The 25,416-nt window shown below is 42.0% G+C and overlaps 2 protein-coding genes across 2 annotated transcripts in view; both read right to left on the bottom strand.

Annotated features, from left to right (window-relative positions):
- Positions 1–1,204: 1,204 nt before the first annotated feature.
- The window catches only part of rgs6 (regulator of G protein signaling 6), a 105,191-nt gene continuing 80,979 nt past the window's right edge, over positions 1,205–25,416 (bottom strand). The window contains exons 10-18 of the mRNA XM_031322266.2: positions 25,266–25,340; positions 24,892–24,993; positions 24,355–24,416; positions 23,162–23,272; positions 20,356–20,481; positions 8,285–8,471; positions 5,058–5,147; positions 3,145–3,198; positions 1,205–2,437 (exon numbers count right to left, since the gene is read on the bottom strand). Coding sequence (XP_031178126.1) covers positions 2,387–2,437; positions 3,145–3,198; positions 5,058–5,147; positions 8,285–8,471; positions 20,356–20,481; positions 23,162–23,272; positions 24,355–24,416; positions 24,892–24,993; positions 25,266–25,340 — 858 coding nt within the window. The 3' untranslated portion in view covers positions 1,205–2,386. The remainder of the gene's footprint in view (positions 2,438–3,144; positions 3,199–5,057; positions 5,148–8,284; positions 8,472–20,355; positions 20,482–23,161; positions 23,273–24,354; positions 24,417–24,891; positions 24,994–25,265; positions 25,341–25,416) is intronic.
- Positions 13,110–17,488, bottom strand: LOC116066290. The gene is made up of 2 exons (XM_031322267.2): positions 17,228–17,488; positions 13,110–16,748 (listed from the first exon to the last, which is right to left on the bottom strand). Exon 2 carries the CDS (start codon positions 16,051–16,053, stop codon positions 15,241–15,243), a length of 813 nt encoding a protein of 270 aa, XP_031178127.1. The 5' UTR covers positions 16,054–16,748; positions 17,228–17,488; the 3' UTR covers positions 13,110–15,240.

Genomic DNA, 25,416 nt, shown 5'->3' with positions numbered 1-25,416 from the left:
AAAAAGTCACAAAAAGTCATGGTATAGAACAGGGGTCACCAACATAGTGCCCGCGGGCACCAGGTAGCCCCCAAGGACCACATGAGTAGCCCTCAGGCCTGTTCTAAAAATGAAAATTGAACATTGATATTATGTTTCCCACCTTGTTAAGTCATTGTTGATAATTATTGTGAGAAATCATTAACGTGATCAGTGTCTTCACATAGATGACTATCATTAATAATCATATATAACTAAAGGCAAACTGAGCAAATTTGTTATTTCACAAGAGTGTATCAAACTGGTAGCCCTTCGTATGACTCCGTACCCATGAAGTAGCTCTCAGTTTCAAAAAGGTTGGTGACCCCTGGTATAGACTATACTATGATTTTAATTTTTTTTACATACTCCTCTGCTCCATTCACCTCTAATCTTCATCACGGTATCTTCTAGTGGCCTTCCAGTGAGGTCATGCTCCACATCTCATCCATCAAGATCTTCAGCCATTGCTTCTCACTCCTTCACCCCGACCAGTGTCTAGACTCATCAGGAGGAAAATCCTGTACAGTACAGCTCATGGCATCACTTCCCCCTTACATGACATCACAATTATATCTAATCGCTGAAGACTCATTTTCTTCAACGATCCTAATTTAGTTAGTTTATTGGTCAAATAATGGTTATACAAATCTTTCATTTCCTTTAATTGTGCTATAACATACATATAAAATACAATAACATAAATAATATATAGTAGCCTAACAAAGAGTTCAAGGGTGTGATGTTGCATCATACAGTGGTCCCAGGAGTTACCATAAACTAAGACCGTTTAGTTGTGCTCTCTTAAAATCAATGTAAAAATGTAAGTTTAAGTGTGCGGCTGACGTAACCGGTTATAACTCTAAGCTGTGATAAGGTCTTGAAATATTTGTAAAAAGTTTTAAATAAGGTCCTAAAAGGTATTAAATAAAAAGATTCCTGCACATAGCCTGTAAAACCAAGAATAAGATTTCCCTGCACTGACATTCCAGATGCACTAGATGGTGGTATGTGACTACAAAGAGCAAAGATCTACCTGTTGGATGGAACTGCATTCAAAGTTCAAAAGTTGATGTTTGGCTCCATTACCTCAGGCTTTGTCTGAGAACGTGACATTTCCCCATTTTATGTAATGTAAAGGTGAATTTCTTTGCAGCTCCTGGAGGAATTACATGGACACATGAAATAACAGGCGAAATCGCTCACTTTATTGTGCATTCCTCTTTTATTATCATGGTCCTCTTTACATAAGGTGGATAATGATTAGAGGCCAGCCCACTAGAGCCTTGTTGTGGCTGCCTGAAGTGGAATGTTCAGAAGTAAAGCTTAACGTTACATCAGCTCGCTTATTTAAAGTCCTACAGTGGTTTTTGGAAAATTATCAACCAGTCCTTACCTTTTTATGACAACAACATTACACCTCTGTCTGTTCAGTGCAGTTATTACAAGGCTTTGGAGAAATGTTAGTAAATACAGACGGTGGCAGTGATAATTCATGAAATTTGATTTTTTTTCATAGATGTCCGATAATTTAAGAAGGTTTTTTGCCAGTACCGTGACACTCCAAAACAGCAAAAAAATGAAGAAAACATTATAATTTCCTGTTTACCTGCTTTCCAGGAATGACCTACAGTACCAGAGCAGGTCAAGGTGTTTACAGGAGAAATCATACAAGTTGCCATCTGTAGTTTTAATCAGTCTGTAATGAGCATAAAAACAGACATTAGCTTGAATTAAATGTAAACACACATTGTAAACCACTACTGGACACACAGAGGCTATTTATCCTGTGTCATCCCATATCAGCAGATTGACCAAAAAGCTCATATACTAAAGAGTTGGTGTACTACTCCACCTGTCCCACCATTAAAGTTTACTCTTCATCCCTCATTCCCTTATATCATCCTAGAGAATGACGTGAGATAAAACAACTAGCTACAGTATTAATCTAAGTCTCATTTGCATTCAAGCATTCCATGTTTATATCACTGTAAGTAAAGCGATAGCCTCTTCAGCTACCATATTAGTGTAGATAGTAGAGAAAAACAACAAGAGAGAAATAAAGCCTAGTGTGGTGCAGGCTTTTGAGTAGAAACCTAAGAAGAGTAGCAGTGTTTATCCTCTACACTGTGACAGCACTGTCCTGGTGTCAGGTATGGTGACTTATTGCATGCTGTCAGCTCTCTTGAACTGATCTGAGGTGAGTTTCAAACGTGGTGACGGTCCAAACCAGCGGTTTCGGCTCGTTTGGTGCCCTCAACCGCTTCCCACAGCCACACCCAAATACCCCAGGGTCCTTAGCCACCTGGCCCCCCAGGGTAAGCAGCTCTTCTGGGTATGGTTCCTCCTACTCTTCATCCAGGCCTTGTCAGGACGACTGCATGAGGCCCGTCAGTCGTTTGCCCGTCAGTGACTTGCCCTGGTAGGAAGCAGAGAGGAAAGTCAGGGTGACAGCTGTCAAAATGCCATCGAGGTCAAAGCTTTTCTGAGGATGTAGAAAAAGCAATGTGGAAGGAACATTTAAAGAAAAGAAAGACTGCAAAAATGTATCAAAGCTCAAGTAGGGATGGATAGTTAGTAGACAACAAATGAAAAAGCAAGCAACACATCAAGCAAAAGTCCTTACACAGAGACTACATGAATGAAGCCAAAAGCGTAGAGCACATGGATGTTATTAATCCTCTTACTTTGTATTTAGCTTGAAATTTACATCCTCAAATCCTCCTATTATACACATTTTATACATTTCATTCCTGCAAGCAATTCTTTGTTCATGGTTATAAAGCTGGACAAATAGTGCAACCAATACTAAGAAAATTAACATGTCCCCTCAGGGAAAGAGCAGAAGGGCAGCAACAATAAAAGTCAGGGTATCAGTGAAAATGTTTGATTAATGAGCACAGGCAATAGTTACAATAAAACACAAGTACACATGGATCTAGTAGCTTTCATGATTATAACAGAAATAACTAAAGTAATCCTGAAAAATACTTTGACTACTATACTAGAATACTATGACTAGTAAACTAATAAATCTGCTGGGATATAATACAGCAGTGTTGTGTACAACAACTCTTTGTACTTTAATAAATGCAGTTTAAGAGTTAAAAGCAGAGGGACACTCACCACACTGCGAGTGAACTTCTCCAGAGAGGTGCGTCGCCCCTGCTCTGTTTCAGGCTGAAGAGTCCAAGGAAAAGTAAAAAAGGGAAAATAAAGGGGGTAGAGTTCAACATTTTAGTGTTCAAAGCTTGTGTGTGTGTGTGTGTGTGTGTGTGTGTGTGTGTGTGTGTGTATATATATATATATATATATATATAGGGCTGTCAATCGATTAAAAAAGATAATCTAATTAATTACATACTCTGATTAATTACTCGAAATTAATCGCATACATAATTAACGGTGCCTGGAAAAAACAAGAAGGGTACTAAACAACAGTTAAAATAAAGTAACGCAGATTAATCCATTCCATATTGACATTTGACCCGGAGCCGTTCTAGCCACCATTCGACTGTAAAATGAAGGAGGGAGACAAGAATGTGCTGCCTGGATCATTGATTGGAACATTTACTTGTAAAAATCTTCTTCCTGAATAGGGTTGGGTACCGAAATCTGGTGCCACTGATATGTATGCGCTTTTCTCTGATGCTCTGAAACAGACGATACGGCAACACAAACGCCGCTGCACGTGACGCTAGTTAACACTATACTCGACAGCAGCTAGCGTTAGCCTACCGCTAGCTAGTAGCTGGATTAAAAACGGTTAAAATGCTGACAGCTAACGCTAAATGGTGTAAAGTTTGACTGTGTTTTACTGTAGATGATTCCAACACATGTAACAATCTGCACCTGCCGTTGTCGGAAAAACAACACAGACGGTGCGTTCAATGAAACTGGTAAACTACAGCCTCGTGGTGCATTCGACGTTATTGTTAAATGTCCTTTTCCCATCTGGTGGTTGTTTTTGTCGTTCAACAGCAATTTATTAGTGAAATAAGTTATTGTTATACATTATTATTAAATCATTTCATTTTGACCATATGGCCTAGCAATAAACAAGCCTTCTTTAATGTCACCGACTGTTGTTTAGTACCCTTCTTGTTTTTTCTTGTTTTCTTTTTACTTTCTTAAAAAGTATCGGTCCAGGCACTGTTAATTATGTATGCGATTAATTTCGAGTAATTAATCACAGAGTATGTAATTAATTAGATTATCTTTTTTAATCGATTGACAGCCCTATATATATATATATATATATACACACACACACACACACACACACACACACACACACACACACATACATACATACATACAGTGCTGCTCATAAGTATTCATACCCATGCTCAAGTTGACTAAAAAGAGGAATAAAAAAATCATCTTTTGGAAATTGATCTTAATGCCTTAATTAAAAAAATGAGGAAGAATCCGACCTTTAAGGACACCAATTTTTTTTGTGAATGAATAATGTATTGTAAATAAATAAATGTCCTTCCTTAAAATACAGGGGCCATAATTATACATACCCCTATGTTAAATTCCCATAGAGGAAGGCAGATTTTTATTTTTAAAGGCCAGTTATTTCATAGATCCAGGATACTATGCATCCTGATAAAGTTCCCTTGGCCTTTGGAATTAAAATAGCCCCACATCATCACATCCCCTTCACCATAGCTAGAGATTGGCATGGTTTTATTTTAGTTAGCCTAATAGCTGGTTTGATTTACATTGATATGGATCTTATCTCAGTTAGCTATTAGGCTAACTGAGATAAAACCATGCCAATCTCTAAATCATGAATGTTGTGCAGCATTTAGTATGGCATTATTATGGGTATGATAAATAAGATTTTCTTTTCATAATTTGGGTGAATCAACCCTTTAAGATGTCTCATTGATGCCCCTTTACAAAGTGACCATGATAAGTACACTTTAGTTCCTGCACTACCAATGCCTTGTGCAATCATACAGTTAGTTTATACAAGATATGTACACAGAAATTGACCTGTGGGATGATGATGACAGACACACGCTTACTTTCTTCCTTGCCATCAGCAGGTCCTGGTACACATTGGAGCGCAGGAAGCGTGTATAGCTGTCACTTTTCATCAGCTTGTAGATGTGGTCCTTAATGGAGAGATAAGAGGCAGAAAGACAAAGAGAGAGAAGACACATTGGTCTAAATGTTTGCCAGAAATTGTATAAAGATGGTTCTGTGCTAATGATGTACATAACTTGCAAACTCAGTCAGAGTAAACTAAACAAGACAGTCACTGAGGAGCACAATGTCCAACTAACAGGAGAAATAAAAAAATGTTTAAACTTCCCTTTTAAGAGTGTAACAGGAGAGGAAATTTGACAGACGCCACCCAACCCCCAACACTTCCTTCCACCAACCTTATCTATCTCCCAGTGAGGCGTATTCTCTAGAAATGACTCCAAAATATAAACCCATTAGTGGATATTGGTGAAGCGTCTAAGAAAGACAAATGGGGCATACAACAGTGTGGGATAGAGTTCCTGAAGAGGCAGCACTGACACTGATCACCTGAAGAGATATAAATTAAAAGGGTGATAAACCCGCCCTGAGTGGCGCTTAAATTAGTTCCCTGCAGTGTGAGTGAAGGTGGGCGAACTGAGCTTTGTTTTTACTGTATACTCCCTCTTATATATTGGCCTCAATAAGAACATATGCCTACAGGTTGGGCCTACAGTACTCTATGTAGTATGTACTGCATGTCATGCACGTGCAGAGGGGGGGCTATGGGTGCTTGAGCACCTGCCCCTTTTGCCCCTCAAGGCCAAAGTGCCCTTTTGTTGTCTAGATTTTTTTTATTTTTATTTTTTTTCTTTGACGATGGCCCACAAGTGGTCGGTTTAAGAATAATATTTAACAATAATAATCAGCTAGATAAAACGACATAAACCTTTATATCACATGATGACCAGGTTTCCTGCCAGGCGCGCCACTTAGATACAAGTGAGTCCATGCCATCCGTCGGCGGCGCGGCCAGCAAGAGCGAGAGAAAGTTGAAGTGCAGGTAAGTGTGCTTTTGAAGTGAATGAGAATGCATGCACATTTGGTTTGTTATAGAGGCCTCTAGCCGCTGCATAACAAGTCTCCTCCAGGATTAAAACAGCCAGCAGGCAGCTAACTTTGAAGTGGTCACATTTCGCGGTAACTGCACGAGCTGCCGCGGCTACAATTACTCATAGTGTGATAGCCTTATATCGCCCCGTTTCATTCTCTGATACACAAGAGAAGACAGTAGCAATTCTCTGTAGGTTAACAGAAGTGTGTGTGTGTAGCAGCAGTTCTCTGTAGGATAACAGTTGTGTGTGTGTGTGTGTGCTTTCTGCCTCTCAACCAGCAGCCCACTTAAAAGAACGTCACTTCTTTGGGAAATTAGCTTAGGTTATTTGCAGTCTGCGGTGTAGGTTGGTGGTCTATACATTTTGACTTAATAAAGGACATCCTTATATTTTGAGAAAATAATCTGAAACATGCTGCATACCTTTGCAAATCCCTTTCTGATTCAAAGCCTACTAGCCCACTGCTACAGAAATCTGATAGTCAGCTCAGGTTGCAGTTATAGGCTACAATTAAACTGTTTCTGGTTTGATATCTCGTTATCTTGTATTTGTGTGAATGTAGTCTAATGTAAGGCTCTATATTTCATTTTGAGGTGTACAGTATTGTGGATTTAGTATTATGTAACATTTCATATTGCACTTTCTATATACAGTTTGGAGCATGTATGTAAGATTACATTTTGCTTGGACAACGGTTGCATTTTTTGGATATATTTGTGTGAATGTAGTCTAAGGCTCCATATTTTATTTTGAGGTTTACAGTATTGTGGATTTAGTATTATGTTAAAATGTAAAATATACAGTTTTTAAAATAAAGATGACATACTGTATATTGTTAGCAATTCTTTTTCCATATGCCCTTTTTTGAATTTGAGCCCCTGCCCCTCAAAAGGTCTCTGCACGGCCCTGCTGCATGTGCCTGAGAAATACTGTTACACAGAGAATGTAAATCAAAAAGGAATGATTCCTCATTTTGGGAAACGTGACAGTCAGCAGTCAATTGACTTAGGTTGGCATAAAGTTCGGCTAAGAAATAGTTCTGCATACAACCCCACGTAAAAATACAAATGTTAGGTCAAAAAATTAGGTCATTGCAGGCTAGCTGTTTACTCATTTCCAGTCTGTACGCTAAGCTGGTCGTTCTGTCGGTCGGTCGTTTGGTCAGACAAGTTGACCTTTCAGCTGACAGGTGGGAATAAGGAAGTTTGGCTCTTGCTACACCAAAAGAGACTCTGCATGGCATTTTAAGTACATGGATTATTTTCTCGCTCTGTCTTTTGAATGTAATTTATAAATGGCAGTTGTAGATATTGTTTTTTTCTGTGTGTGGGTGGATGATGGAGTTAATGAGGTTTTAAAAGGATTTTAGTCATTTTTTGCATCAATTTTATTGTGAAATGTTTCATTAAAACTCCCTCCCTGTGGGGTTTTCAGAAGGGTCCACATTAACACGAGGACTATATTATTATTATTATTATAACACTACAGTAGAGGCCTGTATAATGAGGATATTTGACTGGTTTGATGACTGATTTCCAAATCTAGTTTTGAGTGTAACAACTTGTTAAAAGGGACAATTCACCCCAAAATCAGAAATACATATTTTTCCTCTTACCTACCTACAGTGCTATTTATAAATCTAGATTAATTTGGTGCGAGATGTCCAGTGTTGGAGATATCGGCCATGGAGAAGTCTGCCTTCTCTGCAATATAATGGAACTACGTGGCACTCGGCTTTTGGTGAAATATTCAACAGTAATGTCTCTTTCCGGAAATCTTTCCCTGGTTACTCAAGATAATCCACAAACCTGGGTGTGAGCAGTTCCATGTTAGAACTACTTACTTTCTACAGAATTACACTCGCCAACTGTATCAACACGCAGAAGGAAGCATACTCATGGACGATAGGCTCGTTGCTTGTGACAATATTAGCTAGCTCAGGTGAGCTAGCAGTATCGGCCGATATCTCCAAAACTGGGCAACTCGCACCAAAACCATCTAGATTGATAAAATAAGCACTATACAAAATGAATTAAAAGAATAGCACAAGAAGAAAAATAGGTATTTTAGATTTTGGGGTGAACTGTCCCTCTACAAAGTATGGGATGAATTTACCTGAACTCACATCTAAATAACTGTTCCCTTTCTTCCTGTATCTTTTGTTTTCTCACCTGTGCGTCCTCATAGCTGTATCGTCCAGGGTCTTTCAGGTTCTGGCTTGTGCGTTCGTAGCTGTGGGAGTCTAGGTTGATGGAGCTGGGTGCTCCCTCGGCTAGGAATTCTGCCCAAATGTCTTGTGCCCTCTGTGCCACATCCTGCTGGGGCATCCTCTTCAGGTCCTGCACTGCCAACCAGAACCTGCAATACAGACCAAATTCACCTTTGATAATTATTTGACTTATAGAGTGTCTAAACAACCTGATTCACATGACTACAATGATCCACAATGATCCGGAATTCTGTAATGGTTAAATTACAGAATTTAACCATCTTTAATCATTTAACATTTTTTTAAGGTAGCATCATTTCACTTGTTTTTACTGAAAATAAGCTTTACTTAGATACCACCAATTAAGTGGGATTTTCTTGGCATGGGAAGTTTTAATCCTTAATTATAAGTGATGATTGTGTGTTAAAAAATGGAATTGTTTTGCGATCAGTTTCTTCGTATTGAATTTGAAGACACGTACTTTTTCAAAATTGAGTATAAGAATATCTGAGAATTGAGTTGTTTAGATGGACATTTTTAAATTAAAAAACACAAACTGTATAGGGATTTATGTTGACAGCATACTGTATGTGTGCACTGCAAAAAATGTAAAAGTAAATGAAAGGGAGGGAAACACATGGATTTGCAAGGCACAGTGTGAAAGCTTCCAGCATCCTGCCCTGCAGAGCAAAATCATGTGAAGGATTCAGAAACTTTAAAATTCAGATTTCTTTAAGACAAAATAAGCAGATAAATCTGTGAGTGTAAAACTGTATCGGGCAGTATACAAATGACATGAAGAGGGAATAAAAAGACTTCAATAGTGGCATTTAACATTTTAAGGCATTCATTTTAGATAATTGACTGGGGCTTTTTTGGACTTTCATACTAGTAAATATCCAGTATGATATAAAGGGATGCACGCAATAAACTGTGTTAAACACCAGAGGCAGCAGAGAGGCTCAGGCTGACTGCCTCCAATATTAGCTTGTATGTATATTGATCTTTGGACTGGCTCAGAGATATAATATAGAGAGAAACCCTCTGGGGTCTGCTTCTCTCTCTCACTCTATTTCCCACTTGCTGTCACTCTCTCCCTCAGTAGTGCTCTTCCAAAAGCTCCCTCATAAAAGCAAAAGCAACTAAAGGTCTGGAAATTGAGGAATAAGAGAGGGAGAGAGAGGGGTGAGTATAGCCGAGAGGTGAGTAGTGATAAGGGTGTATGCTCTCTCTGTCATGTGTAGTGTGTGTTATCTTCTTCTGTAGCTCAGAGGTATCAACAACATCCATGCTATCTCTCACAGTTCATTCCAAGACTGATTCCTAACAGGTCTCTCCTTCTCTCTCGCTCTCTTTGGCTGTTAGAGATGCTCACCCTTCTTCTCACTCACATACACATCACAAACACACCCGCTTATTGCTGCTCTGCTGCATAAAGGCCGAAACACAATGTAAGACCATGAATCTGTACGTCAAAATGAGGGATGAATTTAATAACTGTACTGTATGATAGAATGTGTAAATATGGGTTAATAGGTGTGGCAGCAATCGCTTCAGGGTGTCGGGTCAGGACACTGCTCCAATGTTCAGGTCAGAGTGTGGGGAGAAAGGAGATGCAGAGTCCAGGGTTGCGGTTTAGATGGTTTATAAACAAATAGGCTTGTGTTTCTGTGTGTGTGGTTCTGTAACAACAAAGCACAGCAATACAGACTGTTTAGGAAGGATAATTACAGACCAATAACAAAGACAAACCTAAGCTAAACATAGCCATCTATGAATAGCATGCACAGAGCAATGTTAATGGTTAAAAATAATAACTAGAATGCAATGAGCTATCAATTTAAAGATTAGCAGACACAAAGGCATTCATGTAACCTATATAAATGAGCATTTAAACAGAATAAACAACCAAAGTATTCAGTGCACAGCATATGATAGCTATGAGAATGTAAAACACAGTTAAACAGACTATTACAAGCTAGCAGCTAGCTCTGAATCCCGTTGTAAGCTAACAGAAACCTAAATACATTCACGGCTAATAAACACTAACTGTGGGTTACCTAACAACAATTAAACTTACATTTCCATGGACGCACACACTAGAAAGAAACTGTCCATCAACAATCACTGCAGACTAAACTCAAGTCCAGCTGATGTCTGCTCCTCCGTGCTTCTCACTCGCTGCTGCGTTCAGGGGCCGTCGTCAGTGTAGGCACACAGAGTGCACATGCAGAGCACGTGATCAGGCACAGTGGAAACATAATGGGAATGCATGCACAGGGCATGGCCTTTTTTACAGCCGCCCCCAAATTTGGAATGCAAATTTGTTTTCAGGGTCCATTATGGCTCGGCAGTATCACAGGGGAAAGCAGGCAGTCTGATGAGCCGTGCAACTGGGCCAGCGTAGGTCCGATCCTTCACTTGGACAACCGCAGTCCTCACATGACCGTCTGGTCCAGGTATGACGGTCTTCACGGTTTCCACTTGCCACAGAGCCCTAGGAGCCTGTTGATCTACAATGAGGACTACAGTCCCAATGGTGATGTCCTCTTCCTCAATATTCCATTTCTGTCGTGCTTGCAAGGTGGGCAAGAAATGCTGTATGAAGTGCCTCCAGAAATGAATGGCCAGGACTTGAGTATGTCTCCACCTCTTGCGACTAAGCAGTTCTGTTTCTGGGTAGACCACTTGTGGCAGGGAGGAGTCCGGCCGCCCCATCAACAAGGAGTTGGGTGTGACAGGATCCGGGTCTGCAATGTCCGTGGAGACATAGCCCAGAGGCCTAGAGTTGAGGATGCTCTCCACCTCAATCAAGACAGTCAACACTTCCTCTGACACAGTTTGAGCTCCTAGTGTGGTGTGGAGGGCTGTCTTCACAGATCGCACCTCTCTTTCCCACGACCCACCAAAGTGAGGAGCCCCGGGTGGATTGAAGCGGAACCGGATCTGTTCTGCTGCCAGCAGATCTTTGAGGGCAGGCTCCAGGGTATTGAACGCTTCATGCAGCTCCCTACTTCCTCCTTTAAAGTTGGTGCCTTGATCAGATAAAAGCTCAAAGGGCTTTCCTCTACGAGCTACAAAGTGTCTGAGGGACATTAGAAAGGAATTAGAGTCCATATTCGCCAGCAGGTCTAGGTGGACTGCCCTGGTGGTAAGACACTTGTACAGGATGCCCCATCTTTTCTCAGTTCGTCTGCCTATTTTGACGAGCATAGGGCCGAAGCAATCCATTCCTGTTGAAAAGAAGGCAGGTCGGAAAAGCCTCAAACTTGAGGGGGGCAAATCTGCCATTCTCAGGACCACTGGTTGGCCTCTCCACTTCCTGCACTCAGGACAGTTATGTTGATGCCTCCTCACTGCTTCTCTACCTCTCAATATCCAATACCTCCTGCGCAGCTCAGCGAAGACACGTTCAGCTCCAGGGTGATGCAACTGCTTATCACAGTGCTGAATTAGGAGTTTTGTGTTTGGGTGAGTGGCTCAGGCTGTTACACCTACGGAGTCTACCTCCAACCCAGATCAGGTCAGAATACTCATCGTATTCGGGTGCAAGGGTAAGCAATCTGCTGCTTGTCGGGATGGTCTTTCCGGACTTGATTAGTGCAAACTCTTCAGGAAAGCTCTCCATCTGAGCATGTCTCAGGAGGGCCAACTCTGCTTTAGAGTAGTCATTGGCAACAGGCTGAGTAGTGCTGTCGGCCGCCCCGTGGAGTGACTGTGCAGTGGCTTCCAGGAGTTCCTGATATGTGCTGAACTGCTAATCATCAGGTATTGTAGGACTGGTTGTTCCTGTGAGCAGACCACTGAACGCCATCTTCCTCAGCTCTCCTAACTCGCTGTAGGATCTCCCTCTGGTGCCTTCGGCCAGTGCTTGGCCGACAACTGAAGGAAAGGTGGCCCTTTACTCCAGCGATTCTCTCCAGCAAGCTGAGTCAGTGTTTTCCCTCTTGTAATATCGTCAGCAGGATTGGATGCTGAATCGATATAGCGCCAGGCTGCAGGGTCAGACAAATCTTGTATTTCTGCAACTCTGGTTCCCACGAACACTTTATACCGGCATGAATCTGACTGAAGCCAGTTAAGTACTGTGGTCGAGTCTGTCCAGTACACCACCTCCTGGATGTCAAGGGTGAGCTCTCTCTTAAGGACTGAAGCTAACTGCGCCCCTGTGAGGGCTCCGCACAGTTCCAGCCTGGGGATTGAAAGCTGCTTCTTAGGCGCGACTCTTGATCTTGCAGCCAAGAAGACAACATGGACTTCTCCTTTGTCCCCTTCGGTACGCAGGTACGCCACAGACCCATACGCACGCTCAGAGGCGTCACAGAACATGTGAATGCTGCGACTACTGTTGCTGCAATTCCAACTGAGGTCAGTGTAACATCTTGGCAGAGTGATCTGTGTCAGCTGGGGAATCTCACTTTCCCACAACTGCCAGGCTTGGAGAAGGTCTTCTGGTAGGTGAGGATCGTCCCATCCTCTTTTCTTGTCCCAGAGACATTGCACAATGACCTTGGCTTTCGTGGTGTATGGAACGATAAATCCGAGAGGGTCGTACTGTTGAGCGAGCAGTCGATAGATGTTGCGCATGGTGGGCTCTGGACTTTCACTCTGGTGATGCTTGTATCGCAGTGTATCAGACTTGCAATGCCATACGAGTCCGAGAGTGCGCTCTTGAGGGTCAGCCATCTCCTGGGTGAACCAAAGAATGCTGCTCTCTGACCTAGACTCTTCAGGTATGTTGTCAATGACTGTGGGCACATTGCTAGCCCATTGGCGCAATTCAAATCCACCCACCATGGGGAGGGAATGCAAAAAAACGTCTTAGCTTGCTCTTCGGAGGGAAGACTCTGTAAACAGTTGTCAACATAAAAACAGCGTTCTATTGACAGACGGGCATCTTCTCCTGGCTCAGTGTGTCTCAGGACATGAGCTTGGAGGGCAAAGATAGCACAACACGGGCTGCATGTTGTCCCGAAAGGAAGCACCTGCCACTCGTAGACCTTCGGTTCTTCATCTACCTTCATGTCGCACCACAGGAAACGTAGGAATGGTCTGTCTTCTTCCAGCAGACGAACCTGGTGGAACATCCCTTTAATATCACTGCTGATGGCGATTGGATGTTCCCTGAATCGAAGTAGAACTCCCAAAAGGCTAGCTCCCAATGTGGGGCCCGGCAGGAGGTGATCATTCAGGTTCTGGCCCTTGTATGTGAAGGAGCAATTGAAGACTATCCTGTCCTTCCCGTTGTGGTGCACCATGTGGTGCGGGATGAACCACGAGTGGCTGCTCCTTTTAGCCTCTGTCGGTCCCATGAGTGTGACACAGCCAGCATCAAGCAACTTGTGAATCTCCTTGGAGTAGGTCGCCGCTTTTTCTGGTTCTCTGGCCAGTCGTCTTTCTGTCCCACGCAACTGAGTCAACACTGCCTCCTTTGGTGCATGAAGCAGGGGGAGATTTTCCTTCCACAGTAATGGGGTGGCATACCTTCTGACTCTGTTCACCTCAACCGTGTTTGTCTTCTCCTCAAGCTGTCAGACTGCCTGTGTCTTGCTTCGACCTAGTGATGAGCCGCTCACTCTGATATGGCAAGGTATCCAGCTGCCACAGTTTCTCCACGTGGCTGAAGAGCTCGGCTTCTGGATGAGCACAGGATGTAAAAAGACACTGCTGCGGAGTGAACCGGTGGCGCAGGAATTTTGATAGGCCTTGTAGAACCCACCCAAGTCTGGTGTGCACGGCTGCAGGTCCACCAGGAGGGCCGAGGCGCACCGGTTCCACAGGAGTGATGAGATGAGGGTAATCTGACCCAATAAGCAGCAACGGCTGTGCCTCCTTGATGCTTGGCAGTGGCAGGTCCTTAAGGTGACGATACCTTTCCTGCAGGACTTTGACTGGGTACGTATGGCGGGCGAGGCCAAGTTCCTTTGCAGTGAAAGCTCTGTGGATCTGGAATGAAGAGCCAGGCTGTGATGCGGAAGCCACGGAGAATGACACCGTGGCTCCGTGGATGGTACGAACCTCTTGTCAGACAGTGCGGAGCACCAGGTCTTCAGGTTCCCTGTGCAAGCCTAGGCGATCCGCAGCTTCATGCAAGAGTATGGTGCGTTCTGAACCATCATCTAATATAGCATAGGTCTCAAGTACCTTGTTGCCACTTTGGAGGATAACACGACTCAAACCTGGCTGCTGCATGTCGGCCGATCTAGGTACAGGGTCTCTGAGATAGAACTCACCAAGCAAGTGCTTTCTCCAATAACCTTGGGTTTATCTGATGCTGCAGCACTTTGGCTGGTATTGACCTCATGAAGAGCCTCAAGGGGCTTTCTTTCGCACTGTTTGCACTTGGCCTTGAGTGCACACTTTGCTGCTTGGTGATCACGGCCGCATCTCCAGCACCTCTTGTTCACCTTTATCCACTCTGTCTTCTGCTCATTTGTCAAGAGTTTGAAGTTGTTGCACTGGTTAAGATAGTGCTGCACCGAGTCACAGAAGGGACAGTACTTCTTTGGCTTATCCTGTGTTGTCTCCAATACAGACACAGTTGTAGCCTTCTCTGGTCTCTCCTTCTGCTCACTACCATGGAGAATAGTAGTGGTCTTCTGGGACTTGTACTCTGTGCGCCTGTCTCGGCGTGGAGCTTGCTTCTCTTGACCTGAATTGCTACAGTACTGACCTCCATCCACCTGTACACAAACCTCATATTCAAGCCAATCAGCTAGGTCAAGCAGTGTTGGGATTGGAATTTGGATGGGGTTCACAAATCTCTGGAAGTTGGCTTTTAGGTCGTGTGGCAACTTAGCTAAGAGGCGAGATACGTGTGAGCCACATCTCAACTCTGTCCAGCCCTGGCCTCCCAACTGGTGTAACATGCCCACTAATGCACGGACTTGGAGGGCAAATGACTTGAAGGCTTTAATGTCACCACTCTTGATATTGGGTCCATCCCATCAAATTAGAGATTCGCTTCAAGGCCAGCTGTTGAGGTTGACCGTACATTTCAGTGAGTGCTCTCATGGTATCGCTGAATGGGAACAGGCCATTACTGTATGAATCAGCAATTAGTAGTGCTTCTTCACACTTCAGGTGGTCGGTCAGTATCTGGAACTTAAATTGCTCTGAAGCATCAGGTGGGAGGATGTTGTCTAGCGCGAGTTTTAATATTGCAAACTCACGTGGGTCCTCGTGTTTGAAGTCAGGGATTGTCGGCTTAGGTCCGCTATATGTCTCCACAGGTGGGTGTCTGCCGAAGGGGAGTTGAGCCTGAGGCCGCTCCGCTGGGTGCAGGTGGTCATAATATCTGCGGAGATCATCTGGGTAACGGTCATTCCAATGCTGGTACTGATCATCAGGACCATAATAGATGTCATAGCCATTAGCAGAACGATAGCGATCCTCGGGATAGCCTCTCCGATCTGAAGGATGATTTCTGCCACCTTCCCGATAGTAACAGTCATTACGATGGGCTCGCAGACTAGGCTGTCGATATGACTCAGCAGGGTAAATGTGGCTGTTGTCATAGCGATGGTAAGTATCATCAGGAAGAGGGCGGAACTTGTCATCAGGCCAACGACAGGCATCATTAGGCAAAGAACGATACCTAACATCAGGTGTACTGGATGTAGCGCCTCTATGAGGACCATAGCTGCTAGCGGACTGACGCTGAACAGCACCAGTTGGAGAGCCGTATCTGTCTTCTTGGTGTTGGTGTGGCGACGGTTGGTCTACTGTCATTGAGCCTTGAGGCAGGGGAGACAATCTGGTTTCTGGTGTTCGCTGAAAGGCGTCTTTGTAGCACGGGGTTGACTCACCGGAAGCTAATGGAGAAGATACTGCATGCTGATGACTGTACAGACCTGTTCCCTTTAGACCGTCACTGAGCTCGGGTCATGTTGGCCGTGTTGTGGGGAGGAATACTCATCACTGAATTGCACTTGTGGAACATTTTCACGCTGACGTGGGTCCTGATGACCACTATGTGCCGTCAGTTTACTAATGGGTGCAGGTGTGTATGTCTCATGATCCTCAAGTTGTCTGGGCTGTGACATGACATATGATGGAGCTAGTGCAGGAGAGTAGGAGATCATGTCTGTAAGGCGTTGCACATCTTTACGCAGTTTGTCGTTTTCCTCTCTCATGCTACGAATACACCCTAGAACATCAGCAGTAATAGCCTTTCTGGTCTGCTCATCCACTGGACTGCGATGCCTGATAACTGACCTCATAGTCTTGAAGGTATGATGGCAGGTGGCTGTGTCTGTGTGGGCGGTCCACATCTCTTTCTGAGTCTCTTTCATCTGGCCTGAACATCTTGGGCTGATGCAGTTGCTGTAATCCGGCTCGAAGGACCAAAAATGTATGATAGAATGTGTAAATATGGGTTAATAGGTGTGGCAGCAATCGCTTCAGGATGTCGGGTCAGGACACTGCTCCAATGTTCAGGTGAGAGTGTGGGGAGAAAGGAGATGCAGAGTCCAGGGTTGCGGTTTAGATGGTTTATAAACAAATAGGCTTGTGTTTCTGTGTGTGTGTGGTTCTGTAACAACAAAGCACAGCAATACAGACTGTTTAGGAAGGATAATTACAGACCAATAACAAAGACAAACCTAAGCTAAACATAGCCATCTATGAATAGCATGCACAGAGCAATGTTAATGGTTAAAAATAATAACTAGAATGCAATGAGCTATCAATTTAAAGATTAGCAGACACAAAGGCATTCATGTAACCTATATAAATGACAGTCATAATAATTATAACAAGCATTTAAACAGAATAAACAACCGAAGTATTCAGTGCACAGCATATGATAGCTATGAGAATGTAAAACACAGTTAAACAGACTATTACAAGCTAGCAGCTAGCTCTGAATCCCATTGTAAGCTAACAGAAACCTAAATACATTCACGGCTAATAAAAACTAACTGTGGGTTACCTAACACAACAATTAAACTTACATTTCCATGGACGCACACACTAGAAAGAAACTGACCATCAACAATCACTGCAGACTAAACTCAAGTCCAGCTGATGTCTGCTCCTCCATGCTTCTCACTCGCTGCTGCGTTCAGGGGCCGTTGTCAGTGTAGGCACACAGAGTGCACATGCAGAGCACGTGATCAGGCACAGTGGAAACATAATGGGAATGCATGCACAGGGCATGGCCTTTTTTACATGTACTTTGAATCAATAAGCAATACCTCTGAAATCAACAACCTCAGATTACAATAAGACGACACACACTGCACATTAGTGCACATACACTTAGAGAGACTGGTCATAACTGCTGCAAGGCGCTTTCCTCCACTGTTGATTTATGGGATAATTGTGTGACGATGTTGTGGTTTGCTATCTGTACGTTATGTTTGAACGCTGTGGGCCTGAATGTGTGTGAATGTGTGCGAGTGTGTATATATTTGCTGTTTTGGGGGTTTATCTCATATGGAAGAGCAGTGATTGATTTAACTGTCAAATGAGGAGACAGTGACAGGATGAATGGATGGATGAATACAGGTCCAATTATCACACCATCATAACAAACTCCAATGCAAATTTTCGAAATTCTGATTTTCTTGTTTATTGCCCTATACGTTTAGAGATTAGAATAAAATTGTAGCTAATAAATTATTTTAGCTTCATTAACTATAGACATCCATGTCATAGGCCTGGGTGATATGGAACAAAAACAGATATCACGATATGTTTTACCAAATATCTCGATGACGATATTGTGGTGATATTGTAAGGTTGACAATTGATGCTTTAACAAAATATTTTCACTATTAGATTTTAGATAAATAGTGTTAATAATGTGGATATCATGACTATATGGTTAAAGGCAAATAATAGAACAGCTACAACAGCCTGGTAAGTGCAGAAAATTACATCACTTTTTTAAGCAGCGCTTAAAACCAGAAAAAACGATATTACGATATCCAAAATCTAAGATGATATCTAGTCTCATATCACAATATCGATTAATATTGATATATTGCCCTGCCCTATATCATAGAGAATGAAATCCGTATCAGTCAAGAACTACGTACAACATAACTTTCCCTAAAACCACAACTGTCATTTTCACATTTCTGTTGTGCTTGTTTCAATTAACAAGATACAAGTTGCTGTATTATTGAACTTTGCAGAGAGCCAGGTTAGGTATTGCCCTGTTTGCAGTCTTTATGCTCAGCTAGCCTAATTGCAGCATGGCTCCAGCTCACACACAGTGGTATTGTGTGAATGTATGAGTTTATTGCCATAATGTGGAACTAATACTTCATCTTCTATGTTTATGCACCACAATTTAATCTACTGAGTGAAAGAGCTACTAAGGTTGTGAAACCAAGTAAATTATTTTTTATTCTATTCTATATACTCACATAGCTCTTTATGGCTGTTTTCTACAGAGTTTCTCAACAGGGATCAGTGAAGTTTTATTTGATTGTTGTTGCTTCCTGTATTTACAGTGTGCAAGTGGGTTGAAACAGTAGGTTGGAAGTGGAACAATAGAGATGCCAAAGAGTAATCTGCGTTTCTGGCTATTTTCAGAGCAGTGAACACTTTTGAATAACAGTTATACTGTGTTCACAATGTCAAAGGAAGATAATGCACGAAAAGTGCTGCTGTACAGCTTCAAATTTACAAAGAACCATATGTCAGCATGTTGAATTGTTCTAATGCGGAATAAACTTTCCCTAAAAAATACAACCTTCTTCCATTTATTGTCAGCAAACCCTAAACGTAAAATGGGCCACCACCATGTACCACATGGTTTTTCTCACTTAAGCCCAGTTCAGACCAAAGATTCGAGACAAGACAAGTTAGAACTTGCAACTACTTGCAACGCGACGTTCTGCAACGTTCGCAAACCTGCAGTCTACATAAACAGTAAAAGAAATGGACCAACAGATCCCGTTGCTCTGGACGGAGACCAGTGAAGGCTATTAGAAGCACTTTTCCAGTGAGGGCTGAGCATTACTGCGCAGCCTCCAACTGAGCTTGAAGATGTAGATGTGACGTGAGCAACCTGTCTGAAAGTTGTAAGTCTTCTGGTAGCTGTGCCAAGAGAAATCTCAGTCATTCCGAATCTTGCAGAGACGGAGAGCGTAGGTATATGTAAGGAGATAACATAGGCACAGGCTAATTATTGCTAACTAAAATGCTAGTTAACATTAGTAATTAAACTTAAACAGCTAATGTAAGTCGAAACTGCCTGCATGCTTCTCCTGTACTATACGGTAATTCCTCTACTATGCGACAGTAAGTCGTGTGGTTATGACACAGTCGTTAGTCTATTTTTACAAAAACGTCTGCTACAGAGCCATAACGTGAGGTACAAGGTAATGGAGCCTTTTATACATTGTCGTGTTTCTTTAGAAATAAACAATGGACAAATAAAGTCTTTAAACGCTTCAGATGTAAAGTTATTCGCTGTCAAAGTGACGTCAAAATGAATGGCAGTCAATGGAATGCTAACGGCGGGTGAGTGCTTGTTAGCATCAAAATGGCGCCATAGGAGGTACGCGTTGTGGAGGGAAGCTAGGCCCTTTGGCAGTTTACACCAATGCAACGAGATGAGACGGTGTATCGTCTCCATAGCAACGACTCTTTGTACTTCCATTCTAACTTCCGACTTTCAGACTTTTTTTTATAGCTGGATAACGTTAGTGATAGTTAGATACTTGATACAGTTGCATTTCAAGTGATGAATCAGCGAAAATAATGTTGCATTTATGTGATCCGTGCTTAGTTCTATCGCCGCTCGCTCACTTCAATCACTCTGTAGCCTAGCTCGCTCGACCACATTACCGTGCTTGCGGGCCCTCGATGAGCCTCCGTCTAATAATCTGCCATTTCGACCGCTGCAACTTTCCCCTACAACGTTGTAAAACGGTTTTGCAAATCTTTGGTTTGAACTGTGCTTTACTGGAGCACAGCATGTTTGGAACAGAAAATGCAAACGTGTTTATGAACTGGCAAAAATCACCATAACATAAAAAGGTTGGAAATGGTTACTGAAGCATCTCATGTGCTCACCGCAGGTTTTCTGAGCTAAACTCTGACTCCAGGAATTTAAGGAAGAGCTCCTGTCCTGAAGGGTCCTTCAGGGCCTCCTCCAGAGAGAACCCCCACTTCTTCATTCGCTGTTGACTGGGCTCCTTACTGGGAGAGATAGGAGAGAGAGAGAGAGAGAGAGAGAGAGAGAGAGAGAGAGAGGGGGGGGGGGGGGGCAGTATAAACATCAGCAGAGGTTGAGATTAAACATGTATTAAAGATATACAATTATGATGGAGAAATGCTGAGTGTATGGAAATCTGACATAAATACAGAGGAAGGGTTAAGACTTTAAAACCTAAAATGCGGTCATTCGTCTTAAAGGGCTGATGTTGATGTGAAATTGGTGTCTGGAAAGCTGTGCAACTTTCATCTGAAATCAATCAATTTTAATCTTATCCTTCCTATCCTGCAATTAATCAATTCAGCTGAAATATTAAACTACATTAGGCACAATGATTAAATGTCTGCTCTAATTAATTCCTGCATAACTCAGGCCAGGATTGCAGAGCCTAGTGCAACTTGCTGAGAGATGTGACTGCCCTCTCTAAGATATAAAACTTTATTTCATTACCTTCATATCTCTAGATAAGATTTTAATAGATGATGAATAATTTTACATTGTCCAATATGTGTTTGTAACACATAAACTGAGGTGGATTATTTGATTTGGATTGATCGAGTAAGCTGAACGACCTCTGAATTTTCTTCACTACTTCAGAAATTGGCCAATCACTTAAATGAATTACCTAGATATATCCAGTGCTCAGTACTGCTGTTAAATCACTATTGATTGTACAGCAGTGATCTGATTTATTGCGCCTCTGTTGAAGATATTTCTTTTGAAATTTGTAATACTGTTATCACTGGTTCTTAGAATTTAATAAAAATCTGTACATAAATTACATTTTAACGTAGCTTTTTTTGCACCGCTCAAGTCTGGCAAATTTTGTCATACTGTACATACCTGATGTAATTTAAAAGAGTACTCCACTGATTTAGCAATGCACTTATAATATCCCTATAACATATAACACTTATCCCTATAACATTGGCCGACTCAGGATGGACAGTTTTTCCTTGTCAAAACCCGACACCTAGATTACCCACTATGCAACTTAACCGCTAACAGTTTGGTCGGAGATTCATAGCGGCTAATGTAGCATTAAGGCGCTATATAGCATCAACCAGAGATAAGGAACTGGTTACAGAAGTTTGGTAAGCTCACTTCTTTTTGAATACATGCTGCCTTTGGAGCCACAGAAGTCTTTTAAACAAAAAGCATAAAAGCATAAAATGCAGTAGAATACCCCAAGACCTGTAAACACACTATGATGGGTAAAATCGGTAGCCTGCCATGCCAGCCGAACTTAGCCCCGCCCACAACATTCAAGGTCAGGAAGTTCGGTCTGGACTTGATCCGTTGAGGAGCAATTATGCTCGAACAAGATCTGTTCGGACCAATCAAATTGTCGGACAGATGATCAACAGTAACAGAATCAACCACGTCACCAAAGAGCGCTTGGGTTGAATTTGTTTACAACAGGTGGCTGCCGCTGGAGAACTGAGATGTGTAGCTAGATTCCACCATCGCGTCTGTTACAGAAGATATCGACAGCGCATTCATTTTAAAATCCTCAACTGGCCCGTCTCAAACCAGCTGATGGTGTGGCTGCGACTCAGCTGTTCAAGTGGCAGAGGCTTCACCTGTTTCAACGGCCAATAGAGAAGTCAGCTGGGAAAGTCAGATATAAACTATAGCTATGAATAATAATTTTATTTCTGCGTTACAAACAGCTTTCTGAAATGGCAGAGTTTTAGACGGAGCCTCAACAACCGCCCGAAAGCACGGTAGCGTTATATGGTGGAGCGAGATAGAGAGAGACTGAAGAGAGAGAGCGCCCAGCGGCGTTAGAACAAAGCAGTGAATCAGAGAAATAAAACGTGTTTTCGCTGATTCATCACTAGAAATGCAACTGTAGCAAGCATGTCACTATCACTAACGTTATCCACATTTATATTTACACGCAACAAATGATATATGCAGCTTCAAAAAAGTCTAAAAGTCGGAAGTTAGAACAAATGCATTGTGCAAAGAGTGGTTGCTATGGAGACAATACACGGTGTTGAGTTCTGTTGCTCTGATTGGTTGTAGATCTATCCAATGAGTGCAGAGGAATTTTCTTTCCTGGTTCAGTTGGAACACGCCCCATAATCACAGCCCAATGGAGCGGTTTCAGACTCTGAATCTGAGTATGACCATGTCAGGCTATAAAATCGGTGGACTTTCCCTTTAAATGTTTGAGCAACCGAGAATATCGTCAGCCAGAAATCAGAGTAAGGTGACACAAATCGTCCCAAAGGGACATTAATGTTATGAAAAAACAATTAAACATAATTTCAGTGTCTAGTAAAAAAATATTTTCCAGTCGACCCTCAAGCATTTTGTAGTAAGGAAAATAGCTTTTATTTTTCCCTAAGCACTAAGCTTGCCAACAGCTTTTATATTGATAATTCTTTCAGTTACACAAACACTTAGGTAAAAAATGCAATTACTTCCAATCAGACAACACAGTAGAAAACAATACAACCCAATAACACAACAATCTTTTTCTGTAATCAAAAATAATCAGCACAATAAGGAATATGTCAATATCCAATTGAAAGAGGTCATGATTGTTATCAAATTCTCTGTACATTCTAAACACTGTTTTGTATTTGACTTTGATATGTGACTTGCCAGTTTAACTCTATGAAATCAAGAGGAAATGTGTTTCTGGTTTTGTACCTGGCTTCCAGATCCCAGAGGGAGGGATCATCGCTGGTCCAGGGGTTGGACGGTTCCTGTGCTGTCACAAACTGGTCATAGTCCATGTACTGCTCAGTGTAGCTTATCAGACTGACCACACACACACACACACACACACACACCAGGGGGGCAGAGGAGAGGAGATGTTGGTTGAAAGCTCACAACAACTCACATTTTGTCACAATTTTTCAATGAGATCAATATTTCCTCTGTTTACCGGATATATTTGTGAGCTTTCAGAAGTTAATTGAGTAAATTATGAGAAAAAAAATTGTTAAACAGGAACATCTGTTCTGATCAAAAGCTCAGATGTGAACCTCATACCTCTCATATCTAATCTGAGATAAATAAGAGTTGAGAGACACAGCGAAGCAGAAAGTGCGTCAACAACAGCAGGAAATGTTTTACTGCTCAGTTTAAACTGCAACTCAAGAATCTTTTTATTATTATCTAATTATTATTAACAGAACGTGGTGTCTCTCCTACACCATGTTAGCCCTTGCATCCCTCCATGACATACAGTATGAAAAGTAAACGTACCGCAGCTATAACGATAAAACAATCTTGTTTCGACAGCAGTTCAATCTGACTGTAACAGCTGGATCTCTGACAGAAAACATTCCCACCTGCAGTAATATGATATATCATATGCTCACTGACCCAAAGAGTGATCATATTTGACATATTATTCCTTATGTGAAGTGATTAAAAAAAGAAATGAATGATACTAGTTGTTTTGAATGTTTTTGCCCAGCATGACTGATGCTGTTTGACATGTTTCCTGCAGTGTTTGGGTTAATGTCCCCCCACTAATTAAAACTCAGCTCTGTATGTGAAGTCAGGAGGTGAAAGGGTCAGGGAGGCAGAGCAGCGCAGCAGCCAGCAGTAATCATACTTTTTCTGCTCCGCTGGGAAGTAATGGCTGTCCCGAATGACTGAGCAGAAGATGGGACTGTCAGGCAAACAAACACAAGAGTGTGTCTGCCAAACAGGAAGAAAAGGGACTAGAAACGCATATACATGCATACATATGCTTTGCAACTCTCATGCACTATATAGAAAGTGGACAATAAAAGAATGCCTGTACAGCTTAATGTAATTCAACACAATAAGCCCATAATATATCTAACATTTGTTAACCATTACTACTTAAATGCCTGAGTTTCTTGTACCTTTCAGCAACTTTAGACATCTTCATACGGTGACGATCTAGCTGGGTGTTCAGGAATAAGATCTGAAAGAGGACATGACAGGAATCAGTGTTTGTTTATGCTGGTTTTGTATGAGAACAGCTAACCAAATGTAAATGTTATGCATCTTCTAAAATGTCAGTGTATGATTGTCTTATTGCAAGTATCTTGGCATTACTATGATTAACAGGACCATGTTTAAGTTGGTTGGCAGCCTCAGTGGCAATGTTAATGCTACTGTTTCTCATAATACACTTATTTTCCCATAAGCCAGTTGCATCCTGTTTTTAGTTGTCTTGTTTTATGGTGAAACTCAATCTCCCTTTGTGCTAGAAAGCTCCTGCTAAATTTGACCTTATAACAAAGTGTAAAATGTAGTGTGTCAAGCTCCTCTGCAATGCTTCTGTGGGAATGAAACAACATGCTTGTGGATAAAACATTACAAAGCACAGTACAGAGTTGTTGTTTTTTTTTTTAATGTGAGTTGATCATTTCAATTATTCAAGGACAAATTTTTACCTCTTTCTCCACATCCTCCTTGGTGCCTTTTCTGCAGTGGTGCGAAGGAGTATGTATGGGACTCCGAGACTGTGTTCCCTCCTCAACCAAACCATACACTGACTGGGCCGTTTGAACATGATGAGAGGAGAAGTTGGAGAGATAATAGAGAGATACAACGTGCACTTATTTTCTTGCAGTGCAGATAAAGCATGAAAACAGCTGCTAAGAAAGCCCCTGTGTTGTAAAATTAAAGTGATCAATGTCAGTAATTAAAAAGTGATTGCTTGTATTAATGTAAATCTTATTAGGAATAGTTTTGCTCAAAGTAATTTTACATTTATTGTAAACAGATGGTTACCAAAGCATCACACCCTTGTTATTGGAACTTATACCTTCTTAACTCTATGAGGGTACTTCATGCGTCTGCATTTCCTGATGTCCATCTCTGTCGTGTTAACACATCCAGGCTGGAGAAAAGCAAAATACAAAAAAACATTATTACGGTCAATACTGGGGATTTTAAGATTACCTAAAGAGAGCTCT

This window comes from Sander lucioperca, chromosome 19, assembly GCF_008315115.2.
Source record: "Sander lucioperca isolate FBNREF2018 chromosome 19, SLUC_FBN_1.2, whole genome shotgun sequence".
Classification (NCBI taxonomy): Eukaryota; Metazoa; Chordata; class Actinopteri; order Perciformes; family Percidae; genus Sander; species Sander lucioperca.
This window is presented reverse-complemented; position numbering and strand designations above follow the sequence as displayed.